General features: G+C 59.2%; 2 protein-coding genes across 3 annotated transcripts; both read left to right on the top strand.

Moving 5' to 3' along the window:
- Positions 1–169: 169 nt before the first annotated feature.
- MRPL12 (mitochondrial ribosomal protein L12) lies at positions 170–4,564 on the top strand. Its single transcript, XM_005905385.3, has 5 exons — positions 170–336; positions 948–1,134; positions 1,308–1,391; positions 3,728–3,862; positions 3,960–4,564. Exons 1-5 carry the CDS (start codon positions 263–265, stop codon positions 4,074–4,076), a joined length of 597 nt encoding a protein of 198 aa, XP_005905447.1. The 5' UTR covers positions 170–262; the 3' UTR covers positions 4,077–4,564.
- Positions 4,565–7,020: 2,456 nt separating this feature from the next.
- SLC25A10 (solute carrier family 25 member 10) lies at positions 7,021–13,493 on the top strand. Of its 2 annotated transcripts, none has more exons than XM_070390184.1 (11): positions 7,021–7,724; positions 9,545–9,763; positions 10,297–10,411; positions 10,491–10,539; positions 10,786–10,827; positions 11,658–11,701; positions 11,819–11,889; positions 12,132–12,224; positions 12,502–12,579; positions 13,114–13,170; positions 13,247–13,493. In XM_070390184.1, the coding sequence occupies exons 1-11, from the start codon at positions 7,632–7,634 to the stop codon at positions 13,346–13,348; spliced, it is 963 nt and encodes a 320-aa protein (XP_070246285.1). In that variant the 5' UTR covers positions 7,021–7,631; the 3' UTR covers positions 13,349–13,493. The 2 variants fall into 2 exon arrangements, with proteins under 2 accessions (XP_070246285.1, XP_005905446.1); XM_005905384.3 differs by having other exon boundaries at positions 7,082–7,724; positions 9,644–9,763.
- Positions 13,494–14,455: the final 962 nt, after the last annotated feature.

Here is a 14,455-nt window from a genome sequence, read left to right as displayed (position 1 = left end):
CTCAACGAAGCTCTGCGCCTGCGCCGCTCGTTGTCTTTTGCGTAATCTCGCGGAGCGAGAGGAGACAAGTCGAGTTGAGGCTAGAGCGTCCTTCTCCAGCTTGTGTGCGCGACTGTCCTGCAGGCTAGAACGTACTACCCAACTCTATGCTCGGTAGTCTTGGCGGCTAGAGTGTCCTCCCCAGCTCGTATGTCCGGTGGCCCCGGCGGCTAGAGCGTCCCGCCTACTAGGATCCGCGTGTGACCTTCTCGCCTGTGGAGCGATGCTGCCGTCGGCCACAAGCCTCCTACGGGGGCCGTGTCTCGGGCTTCGAGCCGCTGCGCTTCGCCTCGTCAGGTACTGCGGACCGCTGAGGGCCGGGCAGGCTGGTAGGATGGGGCCCTTGGCCCGGCACTGAGGGTGCACGTTGGGGCGGCGCCCGCGGGCGGGGGGCTTCCCCCGACTCGGCGAGTCCCTACGTGGTTGGTAGGCACGGGGCCTCCACTTAACGATCCCCTAACCTCACGGGCCGCCGATAGTTCTGGAGTGGCCCCGGATGACCTTGGACCGGTCCGTGCTTTCCTCCGGGCCTCAGTTTCCCCTGCAGCACAGTGACGTGGTAGGACTCCCATGAGTTGATCTGGCGTTCTACAGCCAGGGACCGCAGGTTCTGAAAGTTTGCGCGGCAAAGTGCATTCAGGTAATTGCTTTACGTCCATGGACTGGAAGAGTTCATCCAAACCGGAAACGTCGTCGGTAGCATGTCTGCAAACAGTTATGTGGGTTTCCAAGGCCCTTTGAAGAATATATAAAATGGCCGGGAAATCCCTTTTGTTATCCACGCGGTCCCTGGAGTCTGAGAACCTGGGTTAGGACGAAGGAGCTAGATCTGAGCTCATGGCACCTACCTGCCTGGCCCATGTCACCTGCCTGTGCTAGGCTGACGACTCTGTTCTAATGGGGTTCAGGCAACAGGTACCTCACGTCTGCGCTGTGCGGCTTATGAGATGCAGCAGCCATCAAAGGGGGGAGGCCCTCACTGGTGCCCCCCTGGATAACGCCCCCAAGGAGTACCCCCCCAAGATCCAGCAGCTGGTCCAGGACATTGCCAGCCTCACGCTGCTGGAGATCTCCGACCTCAACGAGCTCCTGAAGGTATCAGTGTTCAGGCTGGGCAGGGAGCTCTGGGGCCCCTTGCTGGGATATTTGGGAGTTTGGTAAATTATCCAAAGTGTGCTCCATAAATGCAAGGACCTTGCCAGGCGTGTTCCTGAGCATGTCTGGGTGTGACAACCAGCTCCTGAAACTACCCTTCTTTGTCCCTGCAGAAAACACTGAAGATCCAAGATGTCGGGTTGATGCCAATGGGTGGCATGGTGCCTGGGGCTGCCCCTGCCCCAACAGCCCCGGAGGTGAGCTCAGGCCGGGGCATAAAGCGGTGTTTCTCTGGTGTCCAGCTGATATTTTGCCTCACCTCACATGGCCAGGTTTCCCTCCTCATCCTTCATCTTGTTCCTGCATCAACCAGGCACAGCCTGCAGGCCTGTGCGCTTTCTGGCTGTGGGCACCCCTGCAGCCTCACTGGCATCTCCTCCCTGCCAAGACTGTGCAGGTTCCTGCCCATATGAAGACCATGTTTGTGGTGAAAGGTAACAGCCAAAGGCGAGGAAACAAGAAAAAAAGAATTTGTATCAAACAGAAAGGGAAAAGAGTAAGGAAGAAGCTCTTAAGGGAGGGAAAGGGTTACAGTTTCAAGAAAGGCTGCAGGGAAGGTGACTCTGAGGAAACACTTGAGCTAAGGATGCGAGTGAGGCAGAGGGATGGCAGGGCCTTGGAAATCTCGGACTTATCCACAAGGAGAAATAACATAATTATTGATATATGCATCTCCCAGCGTCAGAAATCATAAAGGTTTTGCCACATTTGCTTCACCTGTTCTTTGAAGCTTGAGACAGATTTCTGATGTCTTCTGCCTCGTGTGTCCCACCATCCATCTCTGAAAGCACCAGTGTTTCCTCACGTTACCAGGAGCTGTCTCAAGTGCAATTAGCAGGGTTTCCTACCCCAGCCTCTCCAAGTTTTGCTAATAGTTCCAGACTTTTTAAAATAGTTTTTTATTTATTAGTCTTAGTTGCGGCATGCAGGATCTTCTTTTCTGTTGTAGAGGCAGGAGGGCTTCGTTGCCCCAAGCCATGCGGGATCTTAGTTCCCTGACCAGGAATCAAACCCTTGTCCTCTGCATTGGAAGGCATATTCTTTAACCGCTGGACCACCAGGGAAGTTCCATTTCCAGACCCTTTTTTTTTTTTTAATTTAGTTTTGCTTTTGGTCGCACAGGGTCTTCGTTACTGCTTGCAGGCTTTCTCTAGTTGTGGAGAGCGAGGGCTCGTCTAGTTGTGGTGCACTGGCCTCTTGTTGCGGTCACTTCTCTTGTTGGTGGAGCATAGGCTCTAGACCTCGGGCTCAGTAGTTGTGGCGCATGGGCATAGTTATTCCAAAGCATGTGGAATCTTCCCTGACCAGGGATCAAACCCTGTGCCCTGCATTGGCAGGCGGATTTTTATCCACTGTAGCACCAGGAACGTCCCAGACTTTAAAACAGTCAGTTTGCTGCTGCTGCTGCTGCTAAATCGCTTCAGTCGTGTCCGACTCTGTGCGACCCCAGAGACGGCAGCCCACCAGGCTCCCCCGCCCCTGGGATTCTCCAGGCAAGAACACTGGAGTGGGTTGCCATTTCCTTCTCCAATGCATGAAAGTGAAAAGTGAAAGTGAAGTCGCTCAGTTGTGTCCGACTCTTCGCGACCCCATGGACTGCAGCCCACCAGGCTCCTCCATCCATGGGATTTTCCAGGCAAGAGCACTGGAGTGGGGTGTCATTGCCTTCTCTGAAAACAGTCAGTTTACTCAAATCAAAAAATGAGGTCTCTGTGTTGCATTTGGTTGTTGGGTTTCTCAAGCCTCTTAAATCTGGGTGGCTGCCCTCAGCCCCCTTCCCCCAGCCAGCACCTACTGAGGAAACCAGGTCAGGGGTCCTGTGGAGCGTCTCACATCCCACATGTGTCTGATAGTGCCACCAGCCTTGTCCACACTTGTCCTCACACCATGAACTGGAAGGTGACTATACAGGCTAAACACCTGGGGCAAGGAGAGAGAGAATTACTGTGTAACTTGTCTAAACTGGAGCGCTTTTAAGAATAAAGGGAGTGCTGTTAATAATTAGGCAGCAGACCCACAGTAGAACTGCCCCAGGCTGTGGGCCCATGTAGTCCCTGCTCTAGAGGTGCTGTGGCCTTCACCGCTGGAGCTCGGTCGTGCCCAGTTGTCCCATTATCAGTCACCTGGTGGAGCTGAAGCTGGTTGTACATTTGTCATCAGTATGTAACCTTGGGCTTGCACTGCTTTTCTGGAGTGTTATTTTATCTGCAGAGCGCTTATGGTGTCATTTTTCCTTGTCTCAAAAGTTACAATTTTTAAAGGACAAGGAAACGAGAGTGCTGGGTGGTGGGGGCAGAAGGTGGTTTTAGAGCAGCATCTGGAGAGATGGGTTGGATTGGAATGGATTAGCCAAGGAGAGCACCCAGTTTGGCAGCCTGAGCCCGCTTGGCTCACTCTGGCCTCCTGGCAAAATCGTAGGCTTTGTCAGGCAGCCTGCCTGGGTCTTGCCTTTGGGTTACAGGACAGGGTGGCCTGGGAATGAATCTGCTTGCTTCACCCCGTCCTTTCTCACCTTGCTCCCTCCCTCCCCCAGGCAGCAGAAGAAGACGTCCCCAAACAAAAAGAACGGACACATTTCACTGTCCGCCTGACAGAGGCAAAGCCCGTGGACAAGGTGAAGCTGATCAAGGAGATCAAGAACTATGTCCAGGGCATCAACCTCGTCCAGGTGAGGTTCCGTGTACCGCACAGCCCTCTCCCGCCGTCACTGACAGCTCTCTGGCTGGCCCAAGCCCAGGTTGGGTTCTGACTTTACTCTCTGGCAGGCAAAGAAGCTGGTGGAATCCCTGCCTCAGGAAATCAAAGCCAACGTGGCCAAGGCCGAGGCCGAGAAGATCAAGGCGGCCCTGGAGGCAGTGGGCGGCACCGTGGTTCTGGAGTAGCTGCCCAGGAGACTGTGGACAGGGTTCCCGGGCCCTGAGTGGGGCTCTGCCTGCTTTGCGCCCAGCACCCAGGCTCAGTGGATAGAGCAGCCTTGGAGCAGAACTGGGCTGCACCACGAGGCCAACTCAGTTCTGGGACAACCGGATGGACCTGCTGAGATGGGGAGGGAGGGGCAGCCACTGACTCTGCAGCCCCAGGGAGAAGGACTCTAGAACCTACCAGGAGTGTACACGCCCCCCGCCCCCCGTGGCCGCTGGGAAAAATGCATTGTGCAGGCCCTGTGTGTGGAGTCGTGTGTGTCGGTTGGGCACCACGTGCAGCGGGCTGTCCTCTGAGATCCCAACGCATGCCTGTCCTGCTTGTAGGGGTGGCAACTCCTGCGTGGCTGGCACTAAATCTTCACCTGGGAGCTATGGGGGTGCCTTTGGAACTCCTTGTCTTTAAGTATTGGTGGTCTTTAACAACAAATACAGACCTGGGCAGGTGAGAGTGAGGTCTGTACCATAGATGGGGCACAGAAGGCAGGAGGGTGTGCTTTGCAAGCCTATAGCAGTTGGGGATCTGTCAGCTGCTCCCTTAGAGGGGCTCAAGGAGCTTTGTCATAGAGCCAGGGGTTTGGTAAGAAGAGGTGACCTGGTGCCAGAGTGACGTTTACAGGTGGCAGTGACCACCCAAGCTTGCAGGCTCTGCCTAGTGCTCTCTTTTTTCCAAGGACCCTTGGCTTCCTTCTGGGAAAGCGCCGTCACTGGCCCATGACAGGAGGCCCCTGGGGCTGAGAGCAGGCAGCTGCAGGGCTTTTTGAGTATCTACTCTGGGGAGGCCTACAGTTCTGTGACTCGTGGGGACCTACCCATCTGGCCTGGGTCTTCAGGTCCCACCTGGAGTTCCCTCCCTTGGTTTGTGGGACCAGAAGGGGACACTCAGTCTGGGAGTGCTACCCTCTGGGTGAGATGGCTCAGGATAGGCCCAGGAGCTGCCAGGCTCCCAGATGGACGTGCCTAGCAACCCCCACACCACCTAGGGGTCCTCCACAAGGACATGCTTCCAGCTGGCTGTCATTGCAGGAAGAATCCCAGGAGAGGGGAGGCGGCCCCCTGACTGGAGAGCCCCACTAGCCAAGCCTGGGGCCCGTGAAGTTAACGATTGGCCGGCACCAGATCTCTGGGTGTGCCTTCACTTAGCAGAGGGGACAGCTGGCTACCTGGGGCTAAGTGTGGGCTGCTGATCTGCTGCCTTTTCCTAGGGGCAGGGAGTGGTCCAGGCTCAGGGACACCCCTCACCCCAGGCCTGTGTGGTCACACCCCACCTCCTGGCCTGTGGGTGACCTTTAAAGGCCGCTTATCCTCTGAGCGCCTTCATCTTTTTCCAGGGCAGCTAGGGTGATGACATGGGCTCCCTTCACCCCACCCGCCAAGGAGGGGTCACTTTGTTCATGGTAGTACTGCTAAAGGTGTCTACCTGCGGGACCATCAAGCCCAACTCCTCCCGCATTGCTTACGACAGACAGGATGCTGCCATGGTGCCCCCACCTGACCAAAAAGCCCTGTCTGAAGCCGCTGAAGATCCTTGGCCTCCCCTTCCCAGGCAGCCCCCTGGCCCAGGCCTCTCGACCCTTCCAGCACCCCCTGACCTGCTCCAGCCTGTGGTAGCTCTAAGGTGTCTCAGACCTGGAAATAGGTTGGGTGTGCCACTGGGGATCACCCTGGGTCCCTGAAGCCCACTTAGCCCTTAGGCCTGGTGTTGGGAGGTGGGTCTGCTGGGCATCCCGAGTTGCCCTGCTGGCACCCACAGAATTTAGAAGATCCCTTCAGAGCCTTGTAGGAGTTGGCCTTCGTGCAGACTCATGAGATAATCACAGAGGACACAGCAGTGGGAGAACCAGAGCTGGCCATGTGCTCACCCCATAGACACCCCCCACCTCCTCCTCCCTGCCAATTCCAGGGACCCTGACATATGCCAGGCCACCCACATGGCTGCATCCTCCCTGTCCGGAAACTAAGAGAAAATGTAAATGCTGTAGCACAGACACCAGATCCCAAAACAGGCCTGGCCTGGCAGCCTGGCCAAGCCGTTGCCCAAAGTCCCCATCCCTTCGGATTTATGCACAAGTGTTTGGGATCCTTTTGAAAATTTGGGATCTTTTTGAGTTCCTTTGCAAAATCCAGCTTTTTCTAAAAAGGGTGCCCCTTTCTTGGGGCATTTCTGTTTTTCCCAGGATTTCTCCCATACTTCCAACTGCCTTTTCAGCACATCTCTACCACTGGCCCCATCCCAGGCTCCTTGGCAATATTGGGCTGGAAATCTCTGTAGCCAGCTGTTCACCCTCCCAACTGATGACCAAGCGCAGAGGCCTCCTGTGGTTCTAGCAGGCATTTTCCCTAGTTTCCAGGAGGCCGCGTTAGGTAAATAGCAGGGTTTGCTCTGGCAACTTTTGCCTCCGACAGAGAATCCCTGTGTGCTTAGGCTGGGCTGGACTTGTTATTCCTGGTGTCTGGTGGGTCCAGGGGCCAAGATTTGCTTCCCTGGTGCCCCTCACCCTTCTCCCTTGGGGTGGGGGCTGCAGTGGCTAAGCTGGGACAGCAGGACCTTTACTAGTCCCCATTACATGGGGCCTTTACTAGTGCAGGGGTCTCTGGCTCTGCCTCCCCTGAGATCCATGGGGCCCCGTCCAAAAGCGGCCCTGGGGACCCAGATCTCTCTGCCCCGCAGGCGCGCCTTCTGGCCAGCAGCGCACCCGCGCTTCCAGTTTGCTGGGAGGACAGTTTGTTGACTACCGCCTCCCAGGAGCCTGAGCCCTCACGCCCAGAATCCCCATCCTGTTCCGCCTCAGAGTAGCTGCCTGGGGGCTGTCTGGTCAGAGCTAGCCTAAGGCTGGGGGTTCGGGAGGGATGGGCAGGCGGGGCGGCTAGTCTCCGAATTGCCTGTAATCCGCAGGTTGTAATCCGTGGAGGTTTTCCGCTGCCTGCGCCGCGTGGGTAGGAAGCCGGGTGCAAGTTCCGGGCCGCGGCAGGGGCAGGGCGCTTATGGGAGGAAGGCCTCTAGGAGGGGTGGGCTGGCCGAGCGCCCAGGCTACTCGGGCCGTGACCTTTGCAGACATGCCTTAGGCGCCGGGGCCGCCCCGCGGGCTGGCCGGCGCAGAATAAGGGAGGCCGCAGGTCCCTGAGAGGAACGAGGAAGGTCCACCTAGCAGGCTTCCTGCGGTCCGGCCAGTGGGGGGGTCCCACTGAGCGGCCTCCACTGGGGCGGCTCGCTGGAGCCCACCGCTTTAGCCTACCGAGCCGCGGCCGCTTTAAGGCTCGGGACCCACCCTCGGACTTGGGGGCGGGGTCTGCGAAACCCCGCCCGTTAGCTCCCGCCCCCGGGCCGCGCGGGTGCATTGGTTGTCGGCGGCGAGGGCGTCCGGCGAACCTTTGAACGCGCGGCGGGCGTCTACGAGAACCGGGCCGGGGTGGGGGCTGGAGCGGGGCCGGGCCAGCGTCTGGGTTTCACAGGCCGGGTCGGGGCCGGTACCTGCGCTCCTTGGCGGCGGCGGCGGCGGCGGCGGCGCCCGGGCCATGGCGGATGAGGCGCGCGTGTCGCGCTGGTACTTCGGTGGGCTGGCGTCATGCGGGGCCGCCTGCTGCACGCACCCGCTGGACCTGCTCAAGGTGAGCACGGCTGTGGGGAGGGCCTCGGGCCGGGCTGTCGCCCCTGCCCGGAGGCTCTGCGTGGAACGGGCGGCAGAGATGCCCCTTGGCCCCCGCTCTGCTACCTGTGTGACCTTGGGCTGGTCTCCCTCCCAGCTCTCCTGAGGGTAGTTCTCAGTGAGCGCAGCTGTCGGCACCCCGGCAGGACCACGCGCTCCCTCTGCCTAGTGGGTGCCCACCAAACACACTGGTAGACGGAGGAGGGATGTGGCCGGCACCCCTGCTTTGGGCTGCTTCCTCCTGGGAGGTGGGTGAGCATCTGGAAGCCATGATCCCAGCCTGCGTGCAGGTCTTGCCCAATGAGGGTGATTGTTTCTTCCATCGAGAAGCGATCACACTCTTTCTACATTTTTTTTTCTTAAATGCCTATGGGGCAGAATAAGACAGAGTTTCCCTTGTCTCTGAGGCAGACCAGTTTTTTGCTCCGTTCTCACCACAAACAACAAAGAAAGGCCAGAAACTCAAAGCATATTTTGGCAAGTGGGCTCTGGGCCACAGTACCTGGGCTGTGGTCTTGGGGAGGCTGTTGGCAAGAGTGGTCACTTGGCCATCCCCTACCTTATTCCCACCCAGAGCAGCCTGAAACCCATGCTGGCCCCCTTGGAAGGATTGGCACCTGTGTCTTGGGCTGATCCAACCATCCCTCAAGCTTCGGTCTGGCCACCAGGAAAGGCAGGATTAGTAGACATTGGGGGTGGGGCTGAAACTGGCAGCCCCTCCAGCATTTCAGAGACCTGGGAGAGTCCTCTGTGGCTCCTGGTAGCCTCCAGGGCCTGTGATGTGGCCTGGCCCAGCAGGGCCAGGTATTAAGGTGCTTTGGGTCTGTAGGAAGAGGAAACCTTTCTCCTGCACACTGTTTTACTTTCTGCCCGTGCAGGTCCCTGTGCCCTCCCCCACCTCCCCCATCACAGGCCCTGGAGGGTCAGACTGACTGTCTGCCCGGGAGGTAGAAACAGCTTTCAAGGACTCTTGGAGCCTTCCCTGGCCCCAGGCCAGTCTTTCCCTTGTTCAAGGCTCCTTTGGGCGTCACTGCCCCTTGCCCTACCCCCAGGTGTTATTTTGCTGCAGCACACTTAGCGTGGGGGTGGGAGTCTGGGAGGTGGCTGGCCACAGGAATGTGGCCACTCTCTGGCCCAGGGAGCACATGGCCTTGGGCTGGGCTGCAGCAGGCAGTGTGGGCAGCCATAGAGGCCTCCAGCAGAGGAGGCCCTGGCCAGAGTTTTTAATCTCTCGGCATTGTCTTTGGAAAAAAAAGTATCTTAAAGCTCCTTGATCTCTGCCTTTGCCCCACATCTTGGCTGAACCCTCACAGTGGCTTGCCTGCATGGGGTGCTGCTGCGTGGCCACCCTGCCCCCAGACTCTAGGTTCCCAGCTCACAGCCAAGAGAGACTAAGGCAGCAGAGTCAGTAACTTGCCCCAGCATGTCCAGTCAGGACGTGTAGGACCTGAGAGTGTGATGGAAGAATGGACTCCGAAGTGCCCCTCCCCCTGGGTGCCCCACGGAACTCCACCCACCTCTCCTGAGTCTCCCCTGTTTCCTCAGGACATCTCTGAGTCCACTAATACTGTCCCCCTTGGGAGGCTACCAAGTGGGGCTCTGGAGTCTCCCAGTGTCCTCATCTAAAGGACGGGGCTGATGACTCCGCCCCAGGGCAGCTGGAATTGCACTCCCTTATTGGCTGGCGTTGTCTCCTGTGAGGTGATGGCGTGGAACAGAGCTTGGCGCCAGACGCCCCAGCTGGTGCCTTAGGAGGCCTCAGTTTCCTGTCTCTCAGTACAGGCGCTGGTAGCACTTGGAGCAAAGGGCTTCAGAGCAGAGCTGGCCGCGGCGGGCTCCAGGTGGGGTGCGGCTCTGAGCGGTGGGACCCCTCCCCCACAGGTGCACCTGCAGACGCAGCAGGAGGTGAAGCTGCGCATGACGGGCATGGCGCTGCAGGTGGTGCGCTCTGACGGCGTCCTGGCGCTCTACAACGGGCTGAGCGCCTCCCTGTGCAGACAGGTACCTCTGGGGGGCCCCATCTCCCAGGGCAGTGGGTGGGTGGAGGCTCATGGCCAGCGATCCCTTAGGTCTTGATCCCAGAGCCCACTCTCAGCCCACGGAGGCAGAGGGGTCGCTGGCCTCCCTCCTGCACACCATAGGTGCCCTTTGGGCCTGGAAGTTACTCTCTCATTCTCAAGACTGCTTACAAGGACAGAACTACAAGACCTGGGGGACCAGCAACCGCCCGGGGTGGGCGCAGGGCGTGGCTTCTGCCTTGCACAGAGTCGGGCCAGCTGAGACCTCCACCTACAGATGGGAAAACTGAGGCTTGCAGGGACGTGATAGGGGATGAGGAGGGATGGGGCCTGGACTCAGTCAGCCCCAGGTGTTTTAAACGGCTCAGCTGCTTGCTGGCTGCGTGGCCTCTGGAAGGTTCCTGGGTGTCCCTGTGGCCCACATGGTGATGTCCGTGCACCGGAGGGCCAAGGATGTGGGGGTGCCCAGTGCCATCCTTCCTCCTGGACCCTCTGAGCTGGGCCCCTTCTCCCCAGATGACCTACTCCCTAACTCGGTTTGCCATCTATGAGACCGTGCGGGACCAGGTGACCAAGGGCAGTGAGGGCCCCCTGCCCTTCTACAAGAAGGTCTTGCTGGGCTCCATCAGCGGTGAGCAGCTGGGAGGGAGGGGGTGGTGCAGGTGAGGCAGGAGGCATTGCCAGTGGTCACGTGTTTGCTGTTGTGCCAGGTTGCATCGGCGGCTTTGTGGGGACCCCTGCGGACATGGTCAACGTCAGGTCAGTGCGGCCCTGAGGCCAGGGTCTTGCTGTCCCCCAGCGGGGCCAGGTTGGCTCACTAGGGTCTCAGTGTGTTTAGCCTAAAACGTGCCACTCAGATCTTGGGGTCCGGGGCGCAGGAGGGTGGTGCTGAGCCTGTGGTGGGGCAGCCCCGGGTGGGGCCGGCTGCTCACTCCCGCTAGGGCCTATGGGGTGTCTCTGAGTCCCCTAAAACCCTGTCCCCTTGAACTCTCTGCTTGTTTTCAGGATGCAGAATGACATGAAGCTGCCCCAGAATCAGCGCCGAAAGTGAGTCACATGGTGTGCCCAGGGGTTTGGGGGCCAGGGCTGAGAAGACCCCTGAGCAGCTCTGAGGAACCCAGTGGGGACTCCTACGGGCCACCACACCTGTGGGGTCACGTGGAGCAATGGGACGGCTGGTGGATGTTGGAAGCATACATCGTGAGGGGGCTTCCAGCATCTCTGGGTCCTACCACTGTGGAGGACCCAGGGTTGGAGCCGGACTGGGAGGTGGGCAGGGCTGGTCACTCTTTGCTCCCTCTTGCACCTGCACATCTTTCACGGAGGGTAAGTTAGAAGCTTGTGCGGTCTTCTAAAGGGTTTGGGAGCTGGGAGGTGGTTTCTGTGATAAAAACATCATATTGTGTGAGATCTGAGACACCGTGGGTTCTGAGACCCTGTTTATGGACAGACACTGTAGTTAAACCCTGGGCGCCAGCATCAGCCAATTCAGGGAGAAGTGTGGCCCCAGGCGATCCCATTGTCCGCTCTCTGGCCGGAGCATAGGCCATGGGGAGGGCAGACTGAGTAGGTTGGGAAGGGGACCTGGCAGGGCGTCCCATCCTCCCGCCCTTGGTAACAGCCTACAGACATGACCAGCCTCGGAGCTGGCAGGCCCCCCAGCGAGGGGGTTTTCCTGTGGAACCTGGGGGATCTTTAGGCCCTGGGGTCCCCTGAGCAGTGAGACCACTCTGAGCTCTCAGAAAAGGCTGATGTCCTCTGGCCCTGTGATGCTTTGGGTTCCTCCTGGCCTGTGATGGGGGCATGGCTCTTCGCGGGGAGGACCTTCCCGTGGGAGCCTGTGGTCAGGGAGAGCCTCACTCTCTGTCGCTCGGCAGCTATGCCCACGCCCTGGACGGCCTGTACCGTGTGGCCCGAGAAGGTAAGACAGGAGGTGGAGGCCTGGGACAGCCTCCAGGCGCGACCCAGTAGCGGGCCTTGGGGGACACTAGGGGGGTGCTTCGGGCTGGGCACCCAACCTCTCCTCTTCCCCCGACAGAGGGTCTGAAGAAGCTGTTCTCAGGCGCAACCATGGCGTCCAGTCGAGGGATGTTGGTCACCGTGGGCCAGGTAGGATTTTGGCTTGGGGTGGCACTCTCAGGTAGCATCCGAAGCTCAGGGGCCCGGAAGGCAGCGGGCACTAACACACGTGGGGCTCAGGCAGGTCTGGGCCTCATCTGTCCACCCCCGTATGACGTCTGTAGATGACCCACAAAGCAGGTACTTGGTCAGTCCAGTTGGTGTCGTTGCGGGCCCCATCTGCTTTCCCCTGAGCTGTCCCTCGTGTCCTGACCATCCCCATTTCCTAACAGCTGTCCTGCTATGATCAAGCCAAGCAGCTGGTCCTCAGCACGGGCTACTTATCTGACAGCATCTTCACTCACTTTATCGCCAGCTTCATTGCGGTGAGTAGTGGGGGGGGTCCCTGACCAGCCTTGGCAGCTGGGGGCACCTGGGCGGAACAAGGGCTCAGAATGGTGGGAGGCTTTGGTGAGAGTGGTGGCTGCCCCTCTCGGGCTCTGCATTAGTGAGAGGAGCCCACGGATCCCCAGAGCCCAGGCTAGGACTGTTCGTGTTGTCCCCATGGCCCTGGGGACACCTCCTGGGGGTCCAGACAGGCCTGCGGAAGGGAGGTAAGGGGTGCCCTCCTGGCTGACCCATTGGTGACAACTTGCCCTCCAGGGTGGATGTGCCACATTCCTGTGCCAGCCCCTGGATGTGCTGAAGACCCGGCTGATGAATGCCAAGGGCGAGTATCGGGTGAGTGGGCTTCCCACCCTGCTGCTGCCGGGTGAGCCGGTGTCCCTGGGCCGGGGTGCAGACAAAGCTGTGTCCCGCCCAGTTGCCCAGGCCGCCTGGGCCCCGAATGTATTTTTAAGTCAGGTTCTTTGACATGGTAACAGAGGCAGCCTGGTCTTAGCAGGGTGGCAGGTCCAGCGCCTGGGGCCAAGCACCTGTCCGGGGCTCCCTCCATTACCCATGGTATCTTCTGTGTCTGTGGCAGCCGCCCAAGAACCATGGGTGCCTGGCGGGTCAGCCTGGCCCTGGTGTGCTTTTAAATTCTAGTTCTGCCTGGCTAACGGGTGAGGGTAGCCCTTGACCTTTGTGCCCACCAGCCCTACTTCCCATGTTAACCTTTGAACGTTCGGGCCTGCTGCTCTGTACACTTACGCCCACTATCAGTGTGACCAGCTACTGGCACTGGTGGTGGGGAGTGGGGATAAGGTGGTCGGGGTTCCTGCCTTTCAAGAAGCAGTTTTCCATTTTATTTCATTATTTGGTGTTTTTTTGCAGGGTGTTCTGCACTGCGCCATGGAGACAGCAAAGCTGGGGCCGCTGGCCTTTTACAAGGTTTGGGGCCGGGGGGGTGTAGGGGAGGGGCTCTCCCTCCAGGGCTGTCTTCATGCTCCCCTCCTTTCTCCCGCAGGGCCTCGTGCCTGCCGGTATCCGCCTCATGCCCCACACCGTGCTTACGTTCGTGTTTCTGGAACAGCTTCGCAAGCACTTTGGCATCAAAGTGCCGTCCTGATGTGGCGGTGGGAGCAGCTGGGTCACGCCCAGCCCCCTGCGCCAGTTTATTCCAGAGTGCCAGAGGGCTGGCAGCTGAGCACTGCCCTGAGCCCAGCCCCTGCCCACTGTGCTCCAGCCCCCTCCTGCCAGGCCCAGGACCCCCACCCCAGCCTGCCTGGCCAGCCCAGTGACCGTTGTCCCCTCCGAGCTGCTGGCTTCACCTCCACCTCCCGCTGCCACCACTGACTCTCCCTACGTGGTGTCCAGCAGCGCCCTGTGCACAGCAGTGACTCTCAGAGGGTGTAGGCCCCGGGTTGGGTGTTCTCTCCCCAGGTAGGCAGTTAACCCTGGAGTTGGGAGGGGTGGGCTGGCCAGACTTTTACAGTCTGGGGTCTCCAGTTCCTGAAGTCTCTTCCTTTCACGAAGCCCAGGACCCCCAGCAGCTCCCACTGAGGACCCGGGTGGCGGAGTAGGGGGTGTGAACCCCCAGCACCACCCATCGAATGGTGTGTACACTTGCACTTTCATCCCAGCAGAGGGACCATAGCTTTCATGATGTTCTTTAAGACAGCTGCGCCCCACAGCTGCCAGGTCAGGGCAGAATGAGTACCCAGGAGGAAGGGCCTGCGTGTGACCCTCAGGCACCCCACCCACCCCTCCTGGTCCAGCCCACCCCCACTGGCTTTAACAAGTGAAAGTGAAAGTCGCTCAGTCATGTCCAACTCTTTGCGACCCCACGGACTGTCCAGTCCATGGAATTCTCCAGGCCAGAATGCCAGAGTGGGTAACCGTTCCCTTCTCCAGGGGATCTTCCCAACCCAGGGATTGAACCAGGTCTTCTGCATTGCAGGCATATTCTTTACCAGCTGAGCCACCAGGGAAGCCCAGCTTTAAACAATTAGTTTCACCAAAACCTTTCAGCTCCAGGAGCGGCTTCTGTCTTCGGGGCTGTGCAGTGACCCCTCCCGGCTCCCTGAGCAGGAGCGGCACATCCACGGGGGCTGACTGCACAGTGGTCACCTGCAAGGTCTCCAGGAGCCGGTCAGCCAAAATGCCCAAAGCAGCCTGCAGATGAGGCTGGGGGCTGCATCTGTCGGCCTCCCCCAGTCACGTGGGCACTGTGCCA

The sequence above is a fragment of the Bos mutus genome, chromosome 19 (genome assembly GCF_027580195.1).
Source record: "Bos mutus isolate GX-2022 chromosome 19, NWIPB_WYAK_1.1, whole genome shotgun sequence".
Lineage (NCBI taxonomy): Eukaryota > Metazoa > Chordata > Mammalia > Artiodactyla > Bovidae > Bos > Bos mutus.
The sequence above is the reverse complement of the archived record's forward strand: the minus strand, read 5'-3'. Positions and strand labels throughout refer to the sequence as shown.

Coding starts and splice junctions, on each gene's coding strand:
- SLC25A10 (XM_070390184.1), top strand. CDS start 7,632: ATGGCGGATGAGGCGCGCGTGTCGCGCTGGTACTTCGGTGGGCTGGCG. Junction 10,828..11,657: donor CCCCAGAATCAGCGCCGAAA/GTGAGTCACATG, acceptor GTCGCTCGGCAG/CTATGCCCACGCCCTGGACG. Junction 12,580..13,113: donor ATGCCAAGGGCGAGTATCGG/GTGAGTGGGCTT, acceptor GTTTTTTTGCAG/GGTGTTCTGCACTGCGCCAT.
- MRPL12 (XM_005905385.3), top strand. CDS start 263: ATGCTGCCGTCGGCCACAAGCCTCCTACGGGGGCCGTGTCTCGGGCTT. Junction 337..947: donor GCTGCGCTTCGCCTCGTCAG/GTACTGCGGACC, acceptor AATGGGGTTCAG/GCAACAGGTACCTCACGTCT. Junction 1,392..3,727: donor CTGCCCCAACAGCCCCGGAG/GTGAGCTCAGGC, acceptor TCCCTCCCCCAG/GCAGCAGAAGAAGACGTCCC.